The 14,206-nt window shown below is 51.6% G+C and overlaps 1 protein-coding gene across 3 annotated transcripts in view; it reads right to left on the bottom strand.

The window, feature by feature from the left end:
• KATNAL2 (katanin catalytic subunit A1 like 2) overlaps positions 1-14,206 on the bottom strand; it is a 53,499-nt gene that overhangs the window by 19,349 nt on the left and 19,944 nt on the right. For 2 of the 3 annotated variants that reach the window (XM_075585808.1, XM_075585793.1), the window contains exons 6-7: positions 2,375-2,476; positions 328-426 (exon numbers count right to left, since the gene is read on the bottom strand). In XM_075585808.1, the coding sequence (XP_075441923.1) occupies positions 328-426; positions 2,375-2,476 (201 nt within the window). The remainder of the gene's footprint in view (positions 1-327; positions 427-2,374; positions 2,477-14,206) is intronic. The other variant, XM_075585801.1, reaches the window with a different exon arrangement.

Below are 14,206 nucleotides of genomic sequence, written 5' to 3'. Positions count from 1 at the left end.
GCAAAAGGATCTTCTACAGAAATAGGAACCGCTGTAATACCCGATGGCAAAATAAATCCTCAAATGGCTACTGACGGAGACAGCTGTGTTTCTCCTTCCTCCACCATTATTTGATCTAAATATAGAAAATATTAAGAATTGCAGTATTTTTGTTCATACATTAACATGTACACACCCTGTCCGGGTAGTTCATGATATTTTTTTGAAGCTGCAAATTAAACTTTCCCACACACTGAATCGGAGAGTCAACAAACTCAAGTCAAGTTCTTTGCTATAAATAATTAAAGTGCGTGTGGAACATCAGTCTTGCTTTTTTTTGCAACTTACAGAAGGGTTTGGATTGCAGTTAAGACTATTCAAAGCTATTTCATTGGATGCTCCTTTGATTGCATCTTGGATCAGACCACGAAAGTCAATTATTTGTCCCTAAAGGGTAAAATGAAAAATTATAACAGCACAGTATTAGGTTAAATGACTATAAAAAGCATGGTAGAACTTCAACTTCAGCGTCCTATAGAAACATAAAAAGTATATAGTTCCGCACACCAGATCGTGATTATGTGCAATATAGGTGATATAAATGTTAAATGGGAGAGGTAGAGGGAGCGGCTCAGTGAGTAACGACACTGACTGGCACTGAGAGTTTGAAGCAGGGGAACCTGGTTCAATTCCCGGTGTCGGCTCCTTGTGACCTTGGGCAAGTCACTTTATCTCCCTGTGCCTCAGGCACCAAAAACATAGATTGTAAGCTCCACGGGGCAGGGACTGTGTCTGCAAAATGTCTCTGTAAAGCGCTACGTAAAACTAGCAGCGCTATACAAGAACATGCTATTACTGCTATTATTATTATTATTACAGTAAAACATATAACAATGAAAATATATATTATGTCAAAGTGACTTTATCGCAAACCGTGAAAGATACAGTGTATCATATAAAAAATATTTGATTTGAAAATAATCTATACACACACGTGGAGTGAAACGAGTAAGTATACAATAAGAGAGTCTGCCACTGGTCAATAAAAGATGTCAGTGTCCTATGTTTGCATAATTACACAGGCCATATCAGAACCAAATCACATACTTTATTTAAGCAAAGTCTATTCCAATACAGTGTTAACACAACTTTCATAAGACCTTCAATACCAGTTTAAATGCTATAATAATTGATGAAAGGAAAACCTCTACATTCGGTTTTCAGGATATCCCTGCTTCGGCACAGGCGGTTCAATTAGTGGCTCAGTCTTCGACCCGATTGAGCCACCTGTGCTGAAGCAGGGATAGCCTGAACGCCTTGCCTGTAGGTGGCCCTTCAGGACTGGGGTTGGTCACCCTTGATGTAGAGTTTCACCCTTCCCACTGCCCAACTTGCCAAAATAAAAACCAATGTTCTTCAAAAATATGCAGCGCTTCACACGATTACAACTCAGGAAAAAGAAGTATAAAACAATGGGGATAAGAACAGCAAGTCAATGATAACATAAGGCAAAGGGAGATCCGACCCCAAAAGCTTACAATCTAAGGTATTAATAGTCGTTGCTACACCATCCTCACCAAATGCAGTGACCCGCTGCTCTGTGCAGCTACACGTTAGAACAGTGGTACCACTCTATTCCCTATATGTATGTATACAATGTTCTACCAGGAAGTAATACATTGAGAGTTACCTCTCGTTTTCAATTATGTCCTGGGCAGTGTTATGATGACAAATACATAGTTACATTAAGTGAGCAGGGTTATACATTATATACAAGAGATTGCCTGCACAGTAAGAGATAATATATGTTATAGGCGTATGTAACAGTTACAGACCAGATTAAAATATGAGACAGCAATCGTTTTGAAAGAACTTAGACTGGTGGTGGCTGTGAGTCTCTGGTAGATTGTCCCAGTTGTGTGGTGCACGGTAAGAGGAGGAGCGGCTGTATAAGTTGTTGAACCTTTGGAGCATTAACAGTCTTTTGGAGTCAGATCTCAGATGATATGGGATAGACCTCTTAAAGTACGGTCTATCCAAAAACAAACAAAAAATTCCCACAACTAATTTAGGTAATAGCTCTGTATCCTGTGAAAAATAACGTGGCAAACCGGGCTCTCATTCTGCTATTCACGATGGGTTAAGCTGAACACTTTCATATTTCAAAACCAGCAAATGACAATACAAAACCGGGACTGGATTATTGTAGCATTGTTGATTTTAGCTGGCCGGTATAGGTTAATAATCAATGGTTAGTGCTGCAGTCCCGCAAAAAGTTCCCACAGCTGACCGAGATCTCTATTGCAACTATAATGCATGCAGATCTCTTTGGACTCCACACTGTCTTTACAATAGATGCTATGACTGGTGGAGAACATATCAGAGCTTTACTGACCTTCTTTGGGTGACCACCTTCTCCACATCCTCCACTCTTGTTAATTGCTGACACATTTAGACCGAAATCAGAGACCTCTGAAGGGCTATTGCTGCCATTCTCCTGCAGAAGGGAATTATGGGAAAAGAATCAACATTACAGCCAATTAATATGATGTGTCATTTAGTGTCCAAATGGTGTTCCAGTTCATGAGAGCCTCACTCTGACAAGGGAGACATACAGTATTGACTGAATTGAATCACTTTGCCAGTGATAATCAATGATAATAAATGAATTATTAGCCTCATCTTGTTAATCAGGGCAAAGCCTATTAAAACATAATTTTTTTTAAAATGATGTGAATATCAAAAGTGGTCAAGAAACAGTGGTCTACAAGACTAGTAGATCGGGCAGTATTATCAGCGAGCTTGGTGCAGTTAATTTCCATAAGTAAAATAAAAATGCGGTGTATTTGTTGACACCATTTTTCATCAGTTTCTGGGCCCCTCTGTATCTACAGTAGCTCTCCCTTTGGTCAATAATCTTTTTGCCATCACCTCGGTGCTTTAAATGTCCATATTTCATTTCTTTCTTAAAACGCTATATAAAAAGTGTCAAAAATATGCTTCTTTTTTTATATAAAATGTGCTTTTCTCCCCCTCCTTCAAAATATAGGTCTAACTGGCCTATATTACAAAGTCACAGATCGTGTCAGTGATTTTTTTTTGTATTTCTTTCATTCAAATATGAAATATATACTAAAAGCATATTTATCGTGGCTCTCAACCCTGTATTCATGATTTAACGATGCACCAAGGTTTATCTATACCTAAAGCAGCAATCCAATAAAAAAAATGTTTTACATTGTTTGAATGTATGAAGGGGGATTTTCGGTGTAGGATCACTACTCCATCAGACAAACAAAACAGCCCTTTCTGTTAATCAGGGGGACTCCATTATTAACTGTAGAGTTCACCGATTTCATACTTTCTCCCCTAAAATATTTTGATTAAAGCAATGCAAGTCAATGAAAATGTTACAAATCTCATGCATTTTTATCACAAATCTCCACGGAAGGACCTTTCACACGTTGACCAGGATGCCAACAGTAAAGGAGATATTTGCCTCTGAAGTTCCAGCATTTTCAGAAGCTTGAAATAGCCTCAGACAGAACACTGCTGGAAAGCCAATCAGTACAGTGACTCATGGAGGTCACTGTTACCAATTGTCATGGAGACAGGAAGACAGGAGACAAGACGCTGCACTACGGCCATCTTGGAGGAGGACAAATGCCCTCTTCTCAAATAGTTCTCTTTCCCAAAACATAATGCATACACAAACTGTACCTATTTTAAAAAGGTACCCTACAAGTTTTGTGGTCCTGTGGAGACCAACTGTACCTATTAAAACATAAAGTTGCTTGTGTGTGGTAAGTTGCATGGATTAGGACACTTCTATAGGAATAGCTTGGAAGTCGCTCCATCCAACACAAGTAGTGGAACTAGTGGTAGCTATTTCTCTTTGAAAAATGTTGGGACAGTCGGACAATGGGATGTCCATATACAAGAACTGAAGGGATATGCAGTGATACTGGACTACAATGGGGGCGAGCATTTTATTATTAATTCTGTCAATATTGTTCCCCTGGTATTGCTGCGTGTGGCCGAAAACGTTGTACAAACGTATCAAGGCAAAAGTGGAGCAATTCAAGGGCAAACAATCTGCAAGGAAAAAAATGGTTATTGAAATCAATAGGATTTTTCTTTGATATATCTGGTGCAGTTTGCTTTGCCCTACGTTGCCTTGTTACATATGCCCCATAGTTCCTGTATGCCCTGGCATAAAACCTGCAAAACTGTTCAAAAAAACAGAAATGTAACATTTTGTAGTGCAAAATATTTAATTTATTCAATATGCTTTTTATGCGGATCTCTAATGGGATTTACGGTCTCCTGGTTCAGAAACCCTGGATTACATAGCAAATTGGCTTAAATTCAGTATTTTTAAGTTATTTGCTTAATTCACTTTTATTTTAACAATTTGTTTTTTTTAAGTCTTTTTCATATACAGCGTGTGGCATAGCTTTTGCCTTTGGTAACTTCAGTACCACAGCCCAGATATTTAATGACAGCATTTTTACAGTAGAATGAACAATTTATTAACCTACGCCACAGTATCTTTATAAATAGAACATGGGAAATAAATGTACAGCAGGTAAAATACTAATATGGCCCAGATTGACAAAACAATTCCAATACTCTACAACTTTAACTCCTATGATAATGAATAGTCCTTATAGGGTATAAAAAAATATGAACATGCATTTTGGTATACACATTTATTGCTGCCAGGTCCAATTTTCCCTTCCATTGTGTCTTACATTACTGAGTAAAACAGAACGTTAGACCAGTGTGTACTTATCCGAGATAACACGAGCCGTTACCTTACTGGTAAGTGTCAGACTATTGCCAGTCCGTGCTACTGTGCAGCAGGAACGCAAGTGCTACAGTGCAGCAGTCCGTGCTACAGTGCAGCAGGAACGCAAGTGCTACAGTGCAGCAGTCCGTGCTACTGTGCAGCAGGAACGCAAGTGCTACAGTGCAGCAGTCCGTGCTACTGTGCAGCAGTCCGTGCTACAGTGCAGCAGTCCGTGTTACAGTGCAGCAGTCCGTGCTACTGTGCAGCAGGAACGCAAGTGCTACAGTGCAGCAGTCCGTGCTACTGTTCAGCAGGAACGCAAGTGCTACAGTGCAGCAGTCCGTGCTACTGTGCAGCAGTCCGTGCTACAGTGCAGCAGTCCGTGCTACAGTGCAGCAGTCCGTGTTACAGTGCAGCAGTCCGTGCTACTGTGCAGCAGGAACGCAAGTGCTACAGTGCAGCAGTCCGTGCTACAGTGCAGCAGGAACGCAAGTGCTACAGTGCAGCAGTCCGTGCTACAGTGCAGCAGTCCGTGCTACAGTGCAGCAGTCCGTGCTACAGTGCAGCAGGAACGCAAGTGCTACAGTGCAGCAGTCCGTGCTACAGTGCAGCAGTCCGTGCTACAGTGCAGCAGGAACGCAAGTGCTACAGTGCAGCAGTCCGTGCTACAGTGCAGCAGTCGGTGCTACAGTGCAGCAGTCGGTGCTACAGTGCAGCAGTCCGTGCTACAGTGCAGCAGTCCGTGCTACAGTGCAGCAGTGCTACAGTGCAGCAGTCCGTGCTACTGTGCAGCAGTCCGTGCTACAGTGCAGCAGTGCTACAGTGCAGCAGTCCGTGCTACAGTGCAGCAGTCCGTGCTACAGTGCAGCAGTCCGTGTTACTGTGCAGCAGTCCGTGCTACAGTGCAGCAGTCCGTGCTACAGTGCAGCAGTCCGTGCTACAGTGCAGCAGTCCGTGCTACAGTGCAGCAGTCCGTGCTACTGTGCAGCAGTCCGTGCTACAGTGCAGGAGTCCGTGCTACAGTGCAGGAGTCCGTGCTACAGTGCAGCAGTCCGTGCTACAGTGCAGCAGTCCGTGCTACAGTGCAGCAGTCCGTGCTACAGTGCAGGAGTCCGTGCTACAGTGCAGCAGTCCGTGCTACAGTGCAGCAGTCCGTGCTACAGTGCAGCAGTCCGTGCTACAGTGCAGCAGTCCGTGCTACAGTGCAGCAGTCCGTGCTACAGTGCAGCAGTCCGTGCTACTGTGCAGCAGTCCGTGTTACTGTGCAGCAGTCCGTGCTACAGTGCAGCAGTCCGTGCTACAGTGCAGCAGTCCGTGCTACAGTGCAGCAGTCCGTGCTACAGTGCAGGAGTCCGTGCTACAGTGCAGCAGTCCGTGTTACAGTGCAGCAGTCCGTGCTACAGTGCAGCAGTCCGTGCTACAGTGCAGCAGTCCGTGCTACAGTGCAGCAGTCCGTGCTACAGTGCAGCAGTCCGTGTTACAGTGCAGCAGTCCGTGCTACAGTGCAGCAGTCCGTGCTACAGTGCAGCAGTCCGTGCTACAGTGCAGCAGTCCGTGCTACAGTGCAGCAGTCCGTGCTACAGTGCAGCAGTCCGTGCTACTGTGCAGCAGTCCGTGCTACAGTGCAGCAGTCCGTGCTACTGTGCAGCAGTCCGTGCTACTGTGCAGCAGTCCGTGCTACAGTGCAGCAGTCCGTGCTACAGTGCAGCAGTCCGTGCTACAGTGCAGCAGTCCGTGCTACAGTGCAGCAGTCCGTGCTACAGTGCAGCAGTCCGTGCTACTGTGCAGCAGTCCGTGCTACTGTGCAGCAGTCCGTGCTACAGTGCAGCAGTCCGTGCTACAGTGCAGCAGTCCGTGCTACAGTGCAGCAGTCCGTGCTACAGTGCAGCAGTCCGTGCTACAGTGCAGCAGTCCGTGCTACTGTGCAGCAGTCCGTGCTACTGTGCAGCAGTCCGTGCTACAGTGCAGCAGTCCGTGCTACAGTGCAGCAGTCCGTGCTACAGTGCAGCAGTCCGTGCTACAGTGCAGCAGTCCGTGCTACAGTGCAGCAGTCCGTGCTACAGTGCAGCAGTCCGTGCTACAGTGCAGCAGTCCGTGCTACAGTGCAGCAGTCCGTGCTACAGTGCAGCAGTCCGTGCTACAGTGCAGCAGTCCGTGCTACAGTGCAGCAGTCCGTGCTACAGTGCAGCAGTCCGTGCTACAGTGCAGCAGTCCGTGCTACAGTGCAGCAGTCCGTGTTACAGTGCAGCAGTCCGTGCTACAGTGCAACAGTCCGTGCTACAGTGCAGCAGTCCGTGCTACAGTGCAGCAGTCCGTGCTACAGTGCAGCAGTCCGTGCTACAGTGCAGCAGTCCGTGCTACAGTGCAGCAGGAACGCAAGTGCTACAGTGCAGCAGTCCGTGCTACAGTGCAGCAGTCCGTGCTACAGTGCAGCAGTCCGTGCTACAGTGCAGCAGGAACGCAAGTGCTACAGTGCAGCAGTCCGTGCTACAGTGCAGCAGTCCGTGCTACAGTGCAGCAGTCCGTGCTACAGTGCAGCAGGAACGCAAGTGCTACAGTGCAGCAGTCCGTGCTACAGTGCAGCAGTCCGTGCTACAGTGCAGCAGTCCGTGCTACAGTGCAGCAGTCCGTGCTACAGTGCAGCAGTCCGTGCTACAGTGCAGCAGTGCTACAGTGCAGCAGTCCGTGCTACTGTGCAGCAGTCCGTGCTACAGTGCAGCAGTCCTACAGTGCAGCAGTCCGTGCTACAGTGCAGCAGTCCGTGTTACTGTGCAGCAGTCCGTGCTACAGTGCAGCAGTCCGTGCTACAGTGCAGCAGTCCGTGCTACAGTGCAGCAGTCCGTGCTACAGTGCAGCAGTCCGTGCTACTGTGCAGCAGTCCGTGCTACTGTGCAGCAGTCCGTGCTACTGTGCAGCAGTCCGTGCTACAGTGCAGCAGTCCGTGCTACAGTGCAGCAGTCCGTGCTACAGTGCAGCAGTCCGTGCTACAGTGCAGCAGTCCGTGCTACAGTGCAGCAGTCCGTGCTACAGTGCAGCAGTCCGTGCTACAGTGCAGCAGTCCGTGCTACAGTGCAGCAGTCCGTGCTACAGTGCAGCAGTCCGTGCTACAGTGCAGCAGTGCTACAGTGCAGCAGTCCGTGCTACTGTGCAGCAGTCCGTGCTACAGTGCAGCAGTCCGTGCTACAGTGCAGCAGTCCGTGCTACAGTGCAGCAGTCCGTGCTACAGTGCAGCAGTCCGTGCTACAGTGCAGCAGTCCGTGCTACAGTGCAGCAGGAACGCAAGTGCTACAGTGCAGCAGTCCGTGCTACAGTGCAGCAGTCCGTGCTACAGTGCAGCAGTCCGTGCTACAGTGCAGCAGGAACGCAAGTGCTACAGTGCAGCAGTCCGTGCTACAGTGCAGCAGTCCGTGCTACAGTGCAGCAGTCCGTGCTACAGTGCAGCAGGAACGCAAGTGCTACAGTGCAGCAGTCCGTGCTACAGTGCAGCAGTCCGTGCTACAGTGCAGCAGTCCGTGCTACAGTGCAGCAGTCCGTGCTACAGTGCAGCAGTCCGTGCTACAGTGCAGCAGTGCTACAGTGCAGCAGTCCGTGCTACTGTGCAGCAGTCCGTGCTACAGTGCAGCAGTGCTACAGTGCAGCAGTCCGTGCTACAGTGCAGCAGTCCGTGCTACAGTGCAGCAGTCCGTGCTACAGTGCAGCAGTCCGTGCTACAGTGCAGCAGTCCGTGCTACAGTGCAGCAGTCCGTGCTACAGTGCAGCAGTCCGTGCTACAGTGCAGCAGTCCGTGCTACAGTGCAGCAGTCCGTGCTACTGTGCAGCAGTCCGTGCTACAGTGCAGGAGTCCGTGCTACAGTGCAGGAGTCCGTGCTACAGTGCAGCAGTCCGTGCTACAGTGCAGCAGTCCGTGCTACAGTGCAGCAGTCCGTGCTACAGTGCAGGAGTCCGTGCTACAGTGCAGCAGTCCGTGCTACAGTGCAGCAGTCCGTGCTACAGTGCAGCAGTCCGTGCTACAGTGCAGCAGTGCTACAGTGCAGCAGTCCGTGCTACTGTGCAGCAGTCCGTGCTACAGTGCAGCAGTCCGTGCTACAGTGCAGCAGTCCGTGCTACAGTGCAGCAGTCCGTGCTACAGTGCAGCAGTCCGTGCTACAGTGCAGCAGTCCGTGCTACAGTGCAGCAGTCCGTGCTACAGTGCAGCAGTCCGTGCTACAGTGCAGCAGTCCGTGCTACAGTGCAGCAGTCCGTGCTACTGTGCAGCAGTCCGTGCTACTGTGCAGCAGTCCGTGCTACTGTGCAGCAGTCCGTGCTACAGTGCAGCAGTCCGTGCTACAGTGCAGCAGTCCGTGCTACAGTGCAGCAGTCCGTGCTACAGTGCAGCAGTCCGTGCTACAGTGCAGCAGTCCGTGCTACAGTGCAGCAGTCCGTGCTACAGTGCAGCAGTCCGTGCTACAGTGCAGCAGTCCGTGCTACTGTGCAGCAGTCCGTGCTACTGTGCAGCAGTCCGTGCTACAGTGCAGCAGTCCGTGCTACAGTGCAGCAGTCCGTGCTACAGTGCAGCAGTCCGTGCTACAGTGCAGCAGTCCGTGCTACAGTGCAGCAGTCCGTGCTACAGTGCAGCAGTCCGTGCTACTGTGCAGCAGTCCGTGCTACTGTGCAGCAGTCCGTGCTACAGTGCAGCAGTCCGTGCTACAGTGCAGCAGTCCGTGCTACAGTGCAGCAGTCCGTGCTACAGTGCAGCAGTCCGTGCTACTGTGCAGCAGTCCGTGCTACTGTGCAGCAGTCCGTGCTACAGTGCAGCAGTCCGTGCTACAGTGCAGCAGTCCGTGCTACAGTGCAGCAGTCCGTGCTACAGTGCAGCAGTCCGTGCTACAGTGCAGCAGTCCGTGCTACAGTGCAGCAGTCCGTGCTACAGTGCAGCAGTCCGTGCTACAGTGCAGCAGTCCGTGCTACAGTGCAGCAGTCCGTGCTACAGTTCAGCAGTCCGTGCTACAGTGCAGGAGTCCGTGCTACAGTGCAGGAGTCCGTGCTACAGTGCAGCAGTCCGTGCTACAGTGCAGCAGTCCGTGCTACAGTGCAGCAGTCCGTGCTACAGTGCAGCAGTCCGTGCTACAGTGCAGCAGTCCGTGCTACAGTGCAGCAGTCCGTGCTACAGTGCAGCAGTCCGTGCTACAGTGCAGCAGTCCGTGCTACTGTGCAGCAGTCCGTGCTACAGTGCAGCAGTCCGTGCTACAGTGCAGCAGTCCGTGCTACAGTGCAGCAGTCCGTGCTACAGTGCAGCAGTCCGTGCTACAGTGCAGCAGTCCGTGCTACAGTGCAGCAGTCCGTGCTACAGTGCAGCAGTCCGTGCTACAGTGCAGCAGTCCGTGCTACAGTGCAGCAGTCCGTGCTACAGTGCAGCAGTCCGTGCTACAGTGCAGGAGTCCGTGCTACAGTGCAGGAGTCCGTGCTACAGTGCAGGAGTCCGTGCTACAGTGCAGCAGTCCGTGCTACAGTGCAGCAGTCCGTGCTACTGTGCAGCAGTCCGTGCTACAGTGCAGCAGTCCGTGCTACAGTGCAGCAGTCCGTGCTACAGTGCAGCAGTCCGTGCTACAGTGCAGCAGTCCGTGCTACAGTGCAGCAGGAAGGAAAGTGATACAGTGCAGCAGTCCGTGTTACAGTGCAGCAGGAAGGAAAGTGATACAGTGCAGCAGTCCGTGTTACAGTGCAGCAGGAAGGAAAGTGATACAGTGCAGCAGGAAGGAAAGTGATACAGTGCAGCAGTCCGTGTTACAGTGCAGCAGTCCGTGTTACAGTGCAGCAGTCCGTGCTACTGTGCAGCAGTCCGTGCTACAGTGCAGCAGTCCGTGCTACAGTGCAGCAGTCCGTGCTACAGTGCAGCAGTCCGTGCTACAGTGCAGCAGTCCGTGCTACAGTGCAGCAGTCCGTGCTACAGTGCAGCAGTCCATGCTACAGTGCAGCAGGAACGCAAGTGCTACAGTGCAGCAGTCCGTGCTACAGTGCAGCAGTCCGTGCTACAGTGCAGCAGTCCGTGCTACAGTGCAGCAGGAACGCAAGTGCTACAGTGCAGCAGTCCGTGCTACAGTGCAGCAGTCCGTGCTACAGTGCAGCAGTCCGTGCTACAGTGCAGCAGGAACGCAAGTGCTACAGTGCAGCAGTCCGTGCTACAGTGCAGCAGTCCGTGCTACAGTGCAGCAGTCCGTGCTACAGTGCAGCAGTCCGTGCTACAGTGCAGCAGTGCTACAGTGCAGCAGTCCGTGCTACTGTGCAGCAGTCCGTGCTACAGTGCAGCAGTGCTACAGTGCAGCAGTCCGTGCTACAGTGCAGCAGTCCGTGCTACAGTGCAGCAGTCCGTGTTACTGTGCAGCAGTCCGTGCTACAGTGCAGCAGTCCGTGCTACAGTGCAGCAGTCCGTGCTACAGTGCAGCAGTCCGTGCTACAGTGCAGCAGTCCGTGCTACTGTGCAGCAGTCCGTGCTACAGTGCAGGAGTCCGTGCTACAGTGCAGCAGTCCGTGCTACAGTGCAGCAGTCCGTGCTACAGTGCAGCAGTCCGTGCTACAGTGCAGGAGTCCGTGCTACAGTGCAGCAGTCCGTGCTACAGTGCAGCAGTCCGTGCTACAGTGCAGCAGTCCGTGCTACAGTGCAGCAGTCCGTGCTACAGTGCAGCAGTCCGTGCTACAGTGCAGCAGTGCTACAGTGCAGCAGTCCGTGCTACTGTGCAGCAGTCCGTGCTACAGTGCAGCAGTCCGTGCTACAGTGCAGCAGTCCGTGCTACAGTGCAGCAGTCCGTGCTACAGTGCAGCAGTCCGTGCTACAGTGCAGCAGTCCGTGCTACAGTGCAGCAGTCCGTGCTACAGTGCAGCAGTCCGTGCTACAGTGCAGCAGTCCGTGCTACAGTGCAGCAGTCCGTGCTACTGTGCAGCAGTCCGTGCTACTGTGCAGCAGTCCGTGCTACAGTGCAGCAGTCCGTGCTACAGTGCAGCAGTCCGTGCTACAGTGCAGCAGTCCGTGCTACAGTGCAGCAGTCCGTGCTACAGTGCAGCAGTCCGTGCTACAGTGCAGCAGTCCGTGCTACAGTGCAGCAGTCCGTGCTACAGTGCAGCAGTCCGTGCTACTGTGCAGCAGTCCGTGCTACTGTGCAGCAGTCCGTGCTACAGTGCAGCAGTCCGTGCTACAGTGCAGCAGTCCGTGCTACAGTGCAGCAGTCCGTGCTACAGTGCAGCAGTCCGTGCTACAGTGCAGCAGTCCGTGCTACAGTGCAGCAGTCCGTGCTACTGTGCAGCAGTCCGTGCTACTGTGCAGCAGTCCGTGCTACAGTGCAGCAGTCCGTGCTACAGTGCAGCAGTCCGTGCTACTGTGCAGCAGTCCGTGCTACTGTGCAGCAGTCCGTGCTACAGTGCAGCAGTCCGTGCTACAGTGCAGCAGTCCGTGCTACAGTGCAGCAGTCCGTGCTACAGTGCAGCAGTCCGTGCTACAGTGCAGCAGTCCGTGCTACAGTGCAGCAGTCCGTGCTACAGTGCAGCAGTCCGTGCTACAGTGCAGCAGTCCGTGCTACAGTGCAGGAGTCCGTGCTACAGTGCAGCAGTCCGTGCTACAGTGCAGCAGTCCGTGCTACAGTGCAGCAGTCCGTGCTACAGTGCAGCAGTCCGTGCTACAGTGCAGCAGTCCGTGCTACAGTGCAGCAGTCCGTGCTACAGTGCAGCAGTCCGTGCTACAGTGCAGCAGTCCGTGCTACAGTGCAGCAGTCCGTGCTACAGTGCAGCAGTCCGTGCTACAGTGCAGCAGTCCGTGCTACAGTGCAGCAGTCCGTGCTACAGTGCAGCAGTCCGTGCTACAGTGCAGCAGTCCGTGCTACAGTGCAGCAGTCCGTGCTACAGTGCAGCAGTCCGTGCTACTGTGCAGCAGTCCGTGCTACAGTGCAGCAGTCCGTGCTACAGTGCAGCAGTCCGTGCTACAGTGCAGCAGTCCGTGCTACAGTGCAGCAGTCCGTGCTAGTGCAGCAGTCCGTGCTACAGTGCAGCAGTCCGTGCTACAGTGCAGCAGTCCGTGCTACAGTGCAGCAGTCCGTGCTACAGTGCAGCAGTCCGTGCTACAGTGCAGCAGTCCGTGCTACAGTGCAGGAGTCCGTGCTACAGTGCAGGAGTCCGTGCTACAGTGCAGCAGTCCGTGCTACAGTGCAGCAGTCCGTGCTACAGTGCAGCAGTCCGTGCTACTGTGCAGCAGTCCGTGCTACAGTGCAGCAGTCCGTGCTACAGTGCAGCAGTCCGTGCTACAGTGCAGCAGTCCGTGCTACAGTGCAGCAGTCCGTGCTACTGTGCAGCAGTCCGTGTTACAGTGCAGCAGTCCGTGCTACAGTGCAGCAGTCCGTGCTACAGTGCAGCAGTCCGTGCTACAGTGCAGCAGTCCGTGCTACAGTGCAGCAGTCCGTGCTACAGTGCAGCAGTCCGTGCTACAGTGCAGCAGTCCGTGCTACAGTGCAGCAGTCCGTGCTACAGTGCAGCAGTCCGTGCTACAGTGCAGCAGTCCGTGCTACAGTGCAGCAGTCCGTGCTACAGTGCAGCAGTCCGTGCTACAGTGCAGCAGGAAGGAAAGTGATACAGTGCAGCAGTCCGTGTTACAGTGCAGCAGGAAGGAAAGTGATACAGTGCAGCAGTCCGTGTTACAGTGCAGCAGGAAGGAAAGTGATACAGTGCAGCAGGAAGGAAAGTGATACAGTGCAGCAGTCCGTGTTACAGTGCAGCAGTCCGTGTTACAGTGCAGCAGTCCGTGCTACTGTGCAGCTCAAGACTTTCTCCTGAGAAAGGGCCTTTTGCCCAAAACATTGAGGAATTCTCAGGTGTGTCAGTCCTTAATATATTTTTGCAATCTATGCATTTTTTTGGTATTGTTTAAGTATTCTGTACCTGGTCTTATTTTCCCATATACATTTCTCTTAATGGCAACTCCAGTGGGCAGACTCTGCTCTTCTGTGGGGGGAGTTGCATCCCGTCTCCTTTTGGCAATGTGTTGCATTATTGGTGTATATTGGGGAGGAAGGGGGGGCCCAATAGGAAGCCGTGACATCATCAGGTCCGGCTTCCTATTGGCCCGCATGACGCGGGAGCTTTAGACTTTGCCGAGATACCTGCCGCCCCTTTGGAGATCTGTTGTTCCGGGAAGCAGGGCGTCCCTGGAGCGGAAAATAAAGGGGTTCAGCCCCGGAGACCCCCTGCTTCAAGGTGCTTGGCGTGTAACGCAATGACCTCAGACGCGGTTTCCGGCGCGCCGCATGCTTTTGCTTCTTCGACCGCGTCGCCGGGGACAGCGAGTCATGCTACCATCTGTATGTATGAAGGCAAAAGTAATGCAATTCAAAGCAACATCCAGTTGAAATGAGTAGGATTTTGTCTTTGATACATGTGGTACAGTTTGTTTTGCCCCAGAATTGCCCGACGTTTGCC

The sequence above is a fragment of the Ascaphus truei genome, chromosome 1 (assembly GCF_040206685.1).
Source record: "Ascaphus truei isolate aAscTru1 chromosome 1, aAscTru1.hap1, whole genome shotgun sequence".
Classification (NCBI taxonomy): Eukaryota; Metazoa; Chordata; class Amphibia; order Anura; family Ascaphidae; genus Ascaphus; species Ascaphus truei.
Note: the sequence above shows the minus strand (reverse complement) of the source record. Positions and strands in the feature narration are given on the sequence as shown.